At 53.8% G+C, this 13,024-nt stretch overlaps 1 protein-coding gene and 2 non-coding genes across 3 annotated transcripts; 1 reads left to right on the forward strand and 2 right to left on the reverse strand.

The window, feature by feature from the left end:
- Positions 1-137: 137 nt before the first annotated feature.
- On the reverse strand, positions 138-10,521 carry LOC114060506 (sodium/nucleoside cotransporter 1-like). Its single transcript, XM_027890057.1, has 18 exons — positions 10,262-10,521; positions 8,506-8,619; positions 8,326-8,420; positions 7,869-7,960; positions 7,284-7,473; positions 6,784-6,925; positions 5,904-6,017; positions 5,460-5,537; positions 5,031-5,111; positions 4,623-4,703; positions 4,355-4,480; positions 3,015-3,145; positions 2,627-2,795; positions 2,233-2,430; positions 1,677-1,758; positions 1,088-1,186; positions 525-636; positions 138-442 (listed from the first exon to the last, which is right to left on the reverse strand). Exons 2-18 carry the CDS (start codon positions 8,572-8,574, stop codon positions 319-321), a joined length of 1,983 nt encoding a protein of 660 aa, XP_027745858.1. The 5' UTR covers positions 8,575-8,619; positions 10,262-10,521; the 3' UTR covers positions 138-318.
- A 697-nt stretch (positions 10,522-11,218) lies between these two features.
- On the forward strand, positions 11,219-11,290 carry TRNAH-GUG. Its single transcript has one exon. It is a non-coding gene; the product is annotated as a tRNA-His (tRNA).
- Positions 11,291-12,138: 848 nt separating this feature from the next.
- On the reverse strand, positions 12,139-12,210 carry TRNAH-GUG. The gene has a single exon. It is a non-coding gene; the product is annotated as a tRNA-His (tRNA).
- Between the last annotated feature and the right edge of the window lie 814 nt (positions 12,211-13,024).

The raw sequence follows: 13,024 nt of genomic DNA on the forward strand, positions 1-13,024 counted from the left end.
TGGAAGTGGGTGAGGGTCAACTTACAAGGTCTGCAGTGAGCATGGGGTGCAGCCTCAGCAAAGCACCTTCTGCTGTGGTGGGATAGCTGCAGGCAGGGGTCAGAGGGGGTCCGAGGGCAAGCACATGGGGATGGCCATAATTTATTTCGGAGCAGCTCCATTGTGTCCATGAGGCCAGCACCTAAGGGTGCTGGTTGCAAGGTGCACACGACTGTCCATCAGCACTTGGAGTGGAGAAGACAAAATGCTCAGGTGTCTGTCAGGGTTTTTTCTACCTTTGGGGCAAGCCTTGCAGACCCTGGTGCTCCTGCCATGGTTCTAGGTTGTCCCTGCACAGGATGTGTGGTTGTAGTGCCCACAGCACTCTGTCAGCCACAGCACACTTTCCGCCTGCCCAGCCCAGGATCCTGTGAAGGAGAGTGTCCCGTTCTCGAACGTCGAGCTGGAAGGAGAGACACATGGTCAGGACAAGCTGTTGCCACACCACCTGGGTCCCAGACAGCTCTGGGGCCCTCCATACCCACCTGGCAAAGAGCTGCTTGCAACACGTGTATATGGTGTAGCTGGTATTGCTGAAGTTGGCTGTGCTGAAGAATGTCACACAGTCACCCACCTCTGTTGGCACATGGAGGAGACCTGGGGGACAAGGTCTCCTATTGGGACTTGAGAGGTACCATGGATTCAAATCCCATACCCCAAGCATACTTGTAAGTCCTGTGTCCCAACCCTGCTCACAAATCCCATAGCCCAACTAGTGAATCCTATACCTGGGGCTGTGCAGGTCCCATGAGCTATCTCACTTCACTCCCTGAGACTGCAGGGAGCTCCTTGCGGTATGCCAAATGTTGCCCTTGAAATGTCCCTGTCCCGGGCCAGATGAGAGTGAGGGGTCCCAGGAGACCTGTTGAGCTTGGGCAACCCCTGGCAGAGCCATGAGAGGAGAACACGGTTTGGAGGCCTTGGCAAAGCCATGGGGAGGACAGGACAGTCACCCCCATCCCCGAACCTGTATCTATAGGGGTCTTCAGCCCTGTGCCTGTCCCTCCCCAGCTCCTTTTGGCCCCAGTGGCAGTGGGCATGGACCTACCCGCCAGGCAGGCGTTGAGCATGGAGACACAGATGCCGGTGAGCAGGGCCCGTAGCACCACGGAGGCAAACTCCCCCTTGCGGTCAGGTGCCAGGGAGCCTGTGGGGCAAAACAGAGACCACGGGGAGTCACATCTGGACTCCGTCTCTACCCTGGGCTGGGGACAGATAGGGATGTGTCCCTGGTCCCTATCTGGCTCTGCCACACAGTGCCCTCCCCACGCCAACTCCTGCTGTCTGGAGGACATGGTGATCCCAGCCAGCACCCAGCACACTGTCTGCCTTTCCTGGCAGCAGTGGGTGCTGGCAGAGCGCTGTGCCCACCCTGCACCCATGGGTGATCCACCAGAGCCCTCAGTGCTCCCAGCACCAGATTCTCTGCTCTTTGTGCCATAGCTGGGTGACACCCAGGCTTGTGGGACATGTGCAAAGTCATTCCTTTCACATCATGCAAATCCTGTTTCTTACCTGACAGAGACTAAACATGGAGGCTTGAGGGCAAATTCCTCCTGCCCCAGATGAGCCCTTGCTCCCTGGCCCAAGATCCCCTTGCCTCATGCCTAGGCACCTAGGACATGAGTCACACTCACCCAGGCCTCCCAGCATGATCCCAATGGAGCTGAGGTTGGCAAATCCACATAGGGCAAAGGTGGTGATGCTCTCAGCTCGTTCCTGGAGGGCACAGGGGGGTTGGTCACCTCTTTCCAGGAGCAGCCCCAGAGCACCCAGAGCTAAGCACCATGTCAGAGCTCCCAGCCCAGGCAGACAATGGAGATAAGTCCCCCACCCCAACTCTTCATCCTTCATCTATTTTGGGGAGCAAGAATGAAGGCTGTCCCTGGGGGAGGCTGGGCTGGGGGGACAGGGGACAGAGGCCCTGTAGGACCATGATCTGTCCCATCAAGGAGCAGGATAAATGGGAAAGGGTGTCACTGACTCCTTCCTCCCATACCCAGCACTTGGGGAACATCCAAGTCTAGTTGGCCATAGGTGCCCTCCCAGCACCATCATCCTGATTCAATAATCTTAAAGGACTTTTCCAACCCTCTGTCTTCCTGCCACCCATCTGCCTGGCCAGTTCCCATGCCCCATTCCAGCTGGCCTCATCCTTGCCCTGTGCCCAGCAGGGTGGCAGGTGCCTCTCACAGATATCCACTGTTTCCGGTTCCCATCCCACTCCTCCAGGCCTGACAGACGGTTCTTCTTGTACACGGACAGCTGCTGGTATGCCACAAACTCGTTCAGGAAGATCTTAATCCCCAGGAGCTCGGCCACCACCGGTGAGTCTGCCCAGTCTGCCCCCATGAGAAAGGCCACAGGCATGAGGACATAGGATAAGATCACCTGGGAAAAGCATCCCAGAACGGAATGACTCAGAGTGGACCTTCTGCATAGCCCCCAGCTTGGATACCCACTGCCAGCACTTGCCAAACACTCAGCAAGAATCTCGACATCTTACTAAGGCAGTGGGCAAAGGTGGAGGTGGGTGGGGGATGCAGGGTCTGGCAGCCCAGACCATGGGTCTGGTTCTTGGGGATACCTGGAAGGTGAGATCCTTGATGTCTACCATCTCCCCAAACCAGCGCACAGCAGCGTTGATAAACTCCAGCACTGCCAAGAAGGCGATGAGGTTGGCTGCAATGTTGGCCACAAGCCCCACGGAGGCGGCAGCCCCATTGCTGGCAGCTTCCAGGATGTTCCGCTCTTCCCTGTGTGGAAAAAGACCCCAATGTACTCATATGGCCAGGCATCCCCTGTGCAAGGTCACGTATCACTCCATGGATGTCTGAACAACACAAGCTCTCCCAGTCTTGGGCCACTCATAGCATCCACTTGTGCCCAAAATTGCCCTCATGGCTTCCCCGAAGTGGTAAAACACTCCACCTCCCAGTGCAGTCCCACTGCACCACCTGTCCCCTTACACTCACCCATTGGCAATTCGGACACTTCCTTTGCCCTTGAACTTGGACTCCTCCACTTCAGGGTACATGAGTTTGGACATGGCAAGGGCGCAGGGTGCAGCCATCACGGAGGCTGCGATCAGCGATGCCGCGTCGATCTGCAATGTGCAGACCAGGGGCTTAGACATCTCTGTGCAAGGCTGTGCCTCATGGCACACCACACCAGGGCACACCACACCAGGGCTGGCATCAGCCAGTAACACTCAGAGCAGTTCAGGGCTCTCTGTTTGCAGGGTGCACAAATTGGCTGCTTTTCCCACCTGAGCAGCCAAGCACATGGGACAGCTCGAGTGGATGGAGGCATTGCTAGAGCTGCAGCAATCATGTCCTTTGTTAACCTCTCCTGCTGTTTGACTTAATCATGATGGTTCTTGGCCCTTCCTTGTCCCTTTTTACCAGTATCAGAGCAATAGATTGTGTAATAACATTGCGAACTTTTACCTGCTGACAAAAGGCCAAGCTCCGAGCCTCACCCATCCCCTGTCAGTGTCTCATTTCTCTGACCTTCCACCCTTGGTTCTCCATTTAAGGAGACTAATTAATGTTTAAATAGCAGGAGCTCAGGGAGCAGGTCAAGAGAAAGGTTTATTTCCCATGACAGCAGTGACGAACTGGATAGGGCATCCCTGGCGGTCAGGGCCAGGAGCACTGAGGTGATGCTGGAGGAGCAGGGCTTGTTTGGCTGGGAGAAAAGAGGGTTGGTGGGGGGTATGGCTGTTTCTGACCACGTAAAAGGGGTTGGAGGGAAGACACTGCTCAGTGGTATCCAGTGAAAGGGTGAGAATCATGGGCACAGCTTTGGTGGGGAAATTCCAGTTGGATATAGGGAAAAAATTGTTTCTTGTGAGTGAGGCACCTGTTGGGGAGACCAGAGAGTTGGGAGGAGATCTCCATCCATGAGGATGTTCACCACCAACCTGGATAAAGCCCTGAGCATCCCCTGGGGCTTTGCTATAACCTCATTTGGGTAGAAGGGTGGATCAGAGACTTCCAGAGAGTCTTTCTAGGCTAAATTATCCCATGGTTCAGTGGAATTTGCCCTGCTCACTGTGCAGGGACACACGATGAGGGTCCCATGGCACTGCCTTCTAGCTGGCAGGGCTCTGAGGTTCTGACCAGGCCAGCGAAGGTGAGGCTGGACCTGTCTTTGGGACAAGGTGAGGCTGGACACCCAGCCTCCATCCTGCTTATAGAAGGGGACCATGGGGCACCTACTAGAGGTGTCCCACCAGCAAGTCCAGGGCAGTTCTTGCATGTCAGGACCATGCAGCAGGGAGCATGTGGCATACATCTACTCATGCACTCACCCCAAAGGATATGTAGGCACCCATCACACTGCCTGCAATGGTGGAAAAGCCACCAGTCATCACAGCATGGATTTCTGAGAGGGTCATGTCCATGAGGTACGGGCGGATGAGCAGTGGGGCTTCGGTCTGCGAAAGAGAAAACCCTTCTGTCCTTGAGACAGGGCCACACAGGGCCTCAGGTCTCCTGGGAAGGGAGGAGAAGACCCTTTCTCCAGGACAAGGTCAGCTACAAGCACTGAGGAACTGGATCTCCTGCTCAGGACCTTACCTGTCCCACAAAAATGTTCCCTGCGACACTCAGGGTCTCAGTGGGTGTGGTGCCCATGGAGACCTGAAGCAGCCAGGATATCTGGGGAAAAACAAGGCCACCATGTTGACAGAGGCTCCTGGCACCCTGCCACCATCCATGCAGGGGCACTGTTTGGCCCCTGCACAGAGGTGATTTTTGGAAGCACCCCCAGACTGCATAGAAACATCAGCCCTCAGGTTGGGCTTTTTCAGACGGACATGCAAGAAAGATGGGGTTTGAATCTATTCTTTTAAGCAGGACAAATCACCCCAAATTAGTACCGTAACAATTTTCTCGGGACATCCCTCAGCTGACCGTGGTAGTCAGAGGACCTACCAGGTTCTTCTCCTTCCCATAGCTATCCCAGATCCTGGAGTGAGGCCCTACCTTAAGAATGAGCCACTGCATGACGCCGAGGTAGTAGAGGATGGACATCACACAACTGAAGAAAACAATGATGGGCAGGGTCTGCAGGCAAGGCACCAGGGCACAGGGTTAAAAGAGAGCTGAGACACACACAGGCACACTTGGAGACCAAGAGCTGGGCATGGCATGGTACTGCATAGCCAGCCCATGCTATCGGTATTTCAACACTGGGCCAGGCTGGCAGGAGGGACAGGGACCAGTGCAAATCCCCCAAAGTACTGAGGAGGTCCATGGATAGATACAAAGCTGAGGGACACCCTCAGCACCTCATCTCTGAAATGCTTGAGCTCTACTGCAGCAAATCTGGCTGCATTTAGCTCTGTGCCTTTCAGGACCCAGCAAGGAGCCAGACTGGAAGAAAACCTCTCCACACCCCATTTCCCAGCTGACCTGGAAGGCAAAGACCTCTGCAATGAGTGTGTTCCCAAAGACGAAGCCAGAGCCAGCTGTGGTGTAGCCCAGGAAGAACTGCGAGAGAAGAAGTTACACAGTGGGATGGAGATCTCCATTAGGTCCTTTCCTGACATCTCACGTCTGCCTAGCAGGGGTCTCTATTCCCAGTCCCACAGCTTCCCTGCACACCAGAGAATGACCTGCTGAAACCTGAGCTGGAGACACTGGTGGGCTGTGCCACGGGGCTCTGCTACAGCCTGCAAGGGATTCCACACCAAGGGGTCTGGGCTGCTTCAGAAAACCAGAGTTGGCTTTCCTCCAGTTCCCAACAAAAATGTTTGTGAGTGTGCAGTCCTTGCCACTTCCCCAGCCCATGCCACTCCCTGCTCTTCCTGTTCATCCCAGGGTGCAATCACGGGATGGGATGAGTAGATTTAGTACCTGGATCTGGTCACCCAGCCACTGGAAAGCTTGGACACCAGGAGTTGTTCGGAGGACAAAGACTCCAAGTAAGAATTCCAAGCCAAGACCCCAGAAAACAGCTCTCCAGGACACCTGGGGACAAAAGTAGAACAGAGACTGAGATGTTGTCAAGACCTACAAGCCTCTGTTTCTGCACATAGTAAACACCATACACGGTGCCCTGGGTGAGGGTCATGGGGAGACCAGTAAAGTGTCACAGAAACCCATGAATATGGGTTGGTGACAGAGGAAGATGAAGAGTTGGTGGGACTCTGGAACTGGCTGGAACATAACTTGCCAGGCTGATCCAGAAGGAGACAAGCATCAAGACCTTCTAATTGTTCACTGGTAGCACAGACCTGCTAGACCAAAACTGCCTGTTCATTAACCCTTTGGAGGAGGAGGCTGGAGGGGTTGCCCAAAACACTGAAGCAGTTCAGGCTAAAAGCCACTGGGACTTCAGTCACTTCTGCCAAGTTCCCCACAGCACCTGAAGCTCAGGCCCGCTCTACACCCACAGCACCTGAAGCTCAGGTGTGAGTCTGGTGCTGAGTCTCTGGGTCTGACCCATTCATTAGAAGGAACATGGTGGAAAACAGGACAGAGGCACTGTGAGCAGCCCTGGGTTGGGAAGTGGGAAGGAGAGCAGTGGGAAGAAGAGCAGTGAAGTGGCTTTGGGGTCCATCCACCCAACCAGTTCAGCTCCTCAGGCTATGTCCAGCTCTGCCCAGGAGCTCTGCTGGGCTTCTGCTTCCTCCAGGGAAGGGGATGCATGTGGGAAGGAAGCACTTGCTCTCCAGTGCTGGGTGGCCATCTCCTGCAAGAGGACTGATGGCCAAGCCACACCCGAAGCACGTACCGCACTGTGGTGCTTGGAGCAGGCAAACAGGAACAGCACTAAAGCACAGAAGCCACCTAATGAGATGAGCTGCTCTGGGTTTTTGGCAGTGTCCAAAACCAGCCATGCGATCAGGCCTGCCAGGAGAGCCACCCACAGCAGCCTGCAAAAGAAACACCAGACTGTCAGCAAGAGGATATCCCCATGAGGAGAGCAGCTCACAAAGGGCAGGAGCTGATTATGCAGTAGTTGCCAGTATAAAGTCCATGTATCTGAAGAAACCTGGGACTCAGACACAAACAAGGGGTGGGAACAGGCATCACACTACTGAGGCAGAGGAGCAAAACATTTCTGCCATGGCTTTTACAAGGTTGAAGGCTGGGCCATGCCTTGTCATTTGTGAGGTGCCTGCATGGCACTAGAGCACAAGCCCAATGCCACTGACTGGTTGTGGTGAAAGGGAGCCATGGAAGGGGACCCAGGTGCTGGGAGGGACCTAGCCCTGCCTTCTCCTGACTCACCATCTCAGCCATGGCCAGGACTTTTGGAAGCATTTCCCAACGGGGCGGAGGAGAAGCAATACTTTTGCCCCACAGTGCTTCTTGAAGAAGCTCCAGCAGATGAAGAAGACAACCACAGCCGTAATGACCACCAAGGCAAGGGCTCTCTGGAAGTTGAGGTAACAGGCCGCAATGAAGTAGCACAGGTAGGCTGGAGAAGGCACATTGTGGGTCAGAAACATGAGGGCTGTAGGATCATGGGTTCATAACACTGACTGGGGCCAACATAGAGGATCATTTCCTCCAAATATCCTCCCTTGGCCACCCTCAAAGCTCTCCTCTTTGCATGAGGAGACCTTAGGGAGCACCACCCCAGCAGGGAGCAGAAGGGGCAGAGCAAACTCTTTGGGCAGGTGGAGAAAGGGGAGGAGGACAGTGAGGAGCAGATAGTCCTGGATAGGAGTGGTAGGGTGAGGAAGGGGCAGGCAGTGAGGGCTGGGAGTGGATACAACTTCCACAAGTCACCACTTTCAGTGTGTGGAGGCTGGGGGCATGGCTAGCCAAAAGGAATGTGGAGGTAGGGTCTCAGTGCCGGGAAGTCCTCACCTATTCCAAGGAGCCCCAGGACAACCCTTTTCAACACTTTGCCATGAGCCTTGCAGAAGTGCTTTGCCTTGGATGCTGGCTGCAGGGCCTTCCTGGGGAGAGTCACATGCCAAACACGTGAGAGACACAGAAGGTGGATGTGGAAGATCAACCCAGTCCAACCCAACTGAAGCCAGCTCAGCAGAGCTGGGTCATGACCATGCCTCCCCCAGGCCACTTCCAGCAGCGGTGTGGTGGTAATAGTGTGCCGTGGTCCACACATCCCAACACCCTGGCACCAGGAGTGGAATCCAACACTGGCTGGCTGCTATGGGGACAGAGATCTGCCACTGCCACCTTACTAGGCCACAGTGACCCATCAGACATTGTCCTCAGTGTATGGTCAATATTGACCCTACTCTGCTCCCAAATCAGGTTTGTCTCTGACAGAGCACACACATCTGTGGGGTTATCCTACCTGAAGTAGGAGGAGAATCTCCCTTTCTCTTCTCCTCTCTTCTTTTGGCTCTCATCACTTGGACCACCACATTCCTCATAGTGTCTCTCCTCTCCCTAGAAAACATCATTAGCTGGAGCACTCTGTAGCCTGACAAGAAGGGAAGGGGAAGGGAAAGAGGAGGGGAAGGGGAAGACTTACCTGGAAGCTGAAAGCTGGGTTATCTGTGCCCTTCTCAAGGCTGTCCAGGGTTATCTGGTTTTCTTCCATCTCTAGAAGTTCTACAGCTTCAGTGCATTAGAGAAACAGCACTGGGAGGGAAATAGCTGGGGAAAGAAAGACAGGATCACCTCTGGGAAGGTCAAATGTCCCGCTCTGCTTTTCAGTTTTGGGTCTCTGAGAGAACACCCTTTGCAGTAGCGATTCAGAGCAGCTCCTGCACTAGCACATCAAGGGACCATCTCATGGGGTCCTGAGGGTGGTGTGCTGAATTCCTTGTTCTCCTTTAATTCTGGGAAGGTCTTTGCTCTTCCATAATTCCAAGGAATTACAGGAGAGGATTATATGCCTCAGAGACTGCTGGTACTCCTCTTCCAAATTGGTGGCAGTGTCCACCATCCTCTGTGAGTACCTTTCCAAGTAGGGTTTTTCAAAAAATAAATCTGGCTGCATCCTTCATTGCAAGGCCTTGGCTGCAAGCCAGATAAGGAAGAAGGTCCTTCCATGTTGATAACTGGCACAGTGCAGGAGCAAGGGGTGGGAATGAGTGGTAGTTTGCATGGGGACTGGTCCTAAAGGAGGATCATACAGGGAGAATTGGTCCAGCAAAGCCAGAATAACCAGTGTTATGTGAGGGCAGGAACCCTCGGAGCATCATTCCGTTTGGACACCCTCCCAGTTCCTTTGCCTGGAGGAGGATGAAGGAAGAGCAGAGAAGTTGCAGGCAAGGAAGTGATCAACTGTAGGAGCACTTCTGTGTGAGGACAGAGGCAGTAAGAAGTTATCTTTGAGGAGAGCTATAAAAGTCTGTGGAGAAAGAGGAGACAGCAGGGTCATCGCCATCTTCTCACAGAGTGAGATCAGGGCCCACTGAAGAGAGGGATGCAGCACCAAATGAAATTGGTGAATGTGAGTAGGTTTAGAGAACATCCCCCTCAACATGGGCAGCTGAAAGTGCTGTGGGGCTCCATGAGCCAGCAGAGCCACCATGGGGGATCACTGGGGAGTGCTGGCCCCTGTAATGGCTCCCCAGCAGCAGGGCAGGATACAGGGTGGGTTCCCGTGGTGGGAACCCAGGACCACAAACCACCCCCCAGGGCCTCCAGCACCCCTGGTGTGCCTGCAGCTCAGGGACATCTCACCAGGACCCTAGCAGGGATCAGAAGGACCCCTTCCCCAAGTCCACCACCACTAAAAGGCACTCCCCAGGACCCGTCTGGGCTCAGAGACCCTTCCAAGACCTCCCAGAGTCCTAGGACCCCCAGGGTTCCTGGCTGTCCCCACCCTTCCCAGGCTCAGTGACTTCCAGGTCCCCTGGGCTGATGCCACCTCCATGTCCCCCCACCCAGTGCCAGCCCCCTGTTAGCACATTACCTTTTATTTTGGTGCAACCACATTGGCTGCCCTCTTCTTCATGGGTGAGGCCACAACAACAGGCAGCAGGTGGGTTGCTCCCATGTGCCCCCATGTCCTCACACCATCCCCATGACCCCCACACCCTCCTGTCCCCTATGGGCCCTCACAGGCTTGTGATGCAGCGCAGCCATGCGCCCCTCTGCCCTCCCAACTGTGTGTCTGCACCCCATACCCTCACAACCCCCATGTCCTCGTGCCCGACGCTGTCACAGCCCTGGTCCCCACACTCCCTGTGGCCTCGTGCCCTCCCTGTGCCCCATGGCTTCCCCCCCCCGGCACAGACCCTTCCCCCACCCTGGCACAGACCCTTCCCTGCACTCACCCTTCAGCCCCACTGGCCGTATAGCTCCTGGCCCGTGCCCCAGTTACCTATTAACAGCTCAGTCCAAAGAGCTGGGCTGGGCACTGTGAGTCTGGGGCCACCCCAGCTCCTCCCGGGGCTCACTCCCAGGAGCCCAATGGTGTGGTCATGCAGGGCATCGTGCCAAACACAAAAGTGTCACTCATGAGACTTTCACCCACAGCCAAAACAAGCCTTGAATGGAGATATCGAAAGAAGAAATGCAACCTTTACCCCACCCCAGGAAGTGCTTCCCCAAAAAAATAGAGTGCTGCACACGTGGCCTCCAAAACTTCAGTGGTGTGAAGTCTGGTCCCCTGATTCCTGAGCAGGATGGGGTGGCAGCCAGTAAAAGAGTTCCATGCCAGCGTGTGTTGGAAACCACTTTTTCATGCACGGTGGTGGGAATTGTATTCCCAGGTGTGTGCACTCCACTGGTACCACCCGCTCTTTGTTTGCGCAGGGAGGGGTGAAATGATGTGGCTCCGAGGGTGCCAGCCAGCACCTGGGCTGGCAGGAGTCAGTTTGGAGATCGGTGATTAATGACACCACGGGGCACTCAGGGCATCCACGTGCCACACGGTGCCCGTGGACAAACACTCCCTATGCCCTTCCGCACCTTCTCCCTATGGATTTTGGCCAATGCTGTCGCTAAAGCTGCTCGAGGCTGGGGCCAGTGAGGGTTGAGGGTGTGAGGGGGTGACGGTGCAGGTCAGCGTGTGAGTGACGAGGAAAGAGACCCTGAAAACTGTTGGTGCGATGCCAGTGTAAATTCCCCACTGCATGGGAAAGGCCCCCCAGCCCCGCGACACAAACGGGCCTCTCTGGGAAGACTCTCGGAGGCAAGAGAGGAGGGCCCCGCCCGGCTCCACCACGCGTCACTGCCGGCAGCGCCAAGAGCCGCCAAAGCACGGCAGCCGCCCAGAGCCCCGGTAGCGCGCCGTGATCGTATAGTGGTTAGTACTCTGCGTTGTGGCCGCAGCAACCTCGGTTCGAATCCGAGTCACGGCATCGCCCGGCGATACCACGGCATACGGGCTCGACTTTTAACATTTTCCATCTCCCGCGGACCGTTGAATCCGCAGGGTCTTTTGAGGCGTTGCACCGATATTTCACTTTTTCTCCTGGTGTGGATTTTTTTTTTTTTTTTTTTTTTTTTTTTTTTTTTTTTTTTTTTTTTTTTTTTTTTTTTTTTTTTTTTTTTTTTTTTTCCCCCAGCGGGGCTGCGGGGTCGGACCCGCCCAGCGCGGAGATTCCGCGGGGAGAGGGACTGGAGTGACGGGAAACAAAATAAACTGCCATAAAATTAAATAAAATAACATTAAATGAGATATAATACATAAAATAATAAAATTAATATTAAAATTAAAACAAAATAAAACGAAAAGAAAGGGAAAGGAAACGAATACACACACAACGTAAAATTGAAATAAAAATTAAATTAAAAAGTTAAATTAAGAAAAATATAATAAAATATAATAGAAAAATTAAATGAAAAAATTAAAGTAAATATAATAAAATAACCAAATGTTTAAATGGAAAAAGAATATATAATATAAAAAAAATTAAATATTAAAATTGAATATAATAGAAAAAACTAAAATAAAAATAAAATTCGATGACGAAAGAAATGTAAATTTAATAAATAAATAAATAAATAAGTTCAAAAATAGAATACAATAAAGAATATAAAATGAAATATGATATAAAAATTAAAAAGTAAAAAAGCAGCAAATATAAGCATTAATATAAACAAATAAGAATTACAAAATAGTAAAATAATAATGAAACTAAATTTCAATGAGCCAAAGTAGCCGCGGCAAAAAGCAGAGCCCGTATGCCGTGGTATCGCCGGGCGATGCCGTGACTCGGATTCGAACCGAGGTTGCTGCGGCCACAACGCAGAGTACTAACCACTATACGATCACGGCGCGCTACCGGGGCTCTGGGCGGGCGGGCCGCCACGGCGGCTCTTGGCGCTGCCGGCAGTGACGCGTGGCAGTGCCGGGCAGATCTCAGCCTTTGTTGCGGGGGCAGGGCCGGAGCCGCTCTCCGGGTCCGCGGGGGCCGGGGCAGCCCGTGAGGGACCCGGGGCAGGATCCCCGCCTTGCGCCTGCCCCCGCCATCCCTGGCCCGGGCTGGCCCCCGTGTGCTGACGCCCCTCAGCCTCTCCCAGGCGCAGCCTCCGGTGTCGGGGCGTGTTCCACCTCGGCTGCGGCGTTCACGCCCTCACCTTCACCCGCTGCCCTTGGCTCTGCTCCCTGTCCTGACTCTGACCCTGACCCTGCTTCCAGTGTTCACCTTGGACCCCTTCACGCCCAGCTCTTACCCTATCCTTCTCCTCATCCCACCCCTCATCTCCACCCTTACTGTCTCCAGGCAACCTCATTCCCCACGCAGTAACCCCCACCTCTCACCCCCCCGCGTGTTTCTCAGGGAGTAAAGTTTCTCCTGACCGCAGGATTAACAAACTACCGGGTGCAAAGGGACGGGAGAGGAAGAGAAGGACTAAGGAAATGGTCCTTGTGCCCAAACAGCAGCAGAAATCAGTCTGTGCCGCGGCTCCTCATTCTCCCTGCTCAAACACATATCAATAGTTAATGACTGTCCTCACCACTGCTGCTGCTTTCCCCACTGCTCCCAGTATTAGAAGCTCTTTCATTATCACAGGTACACAAAGAATTCCAAATACCTGCAATCAAAAGGATTTCTTGACAGAAAATATTTTTAGAGCGATCACAGCAC

The sequence above is a fragment of the Empidonax traillii genome, unplaced genomic scaffold (genome assembly GCF_003031625.1).
Source record: "Empidonax traillii isolate 1590-97213 ecotype Southwest subspecies unplaced genomic scaffold, ASM303162v1 scaffold12:size2584012, whole genome shotgun sequence".
NCBI lineage: Eukaryota > Metazoa > Chordata > Aves > Passeriformes > Tyrannidae > Empidonax > Empidonax traillii.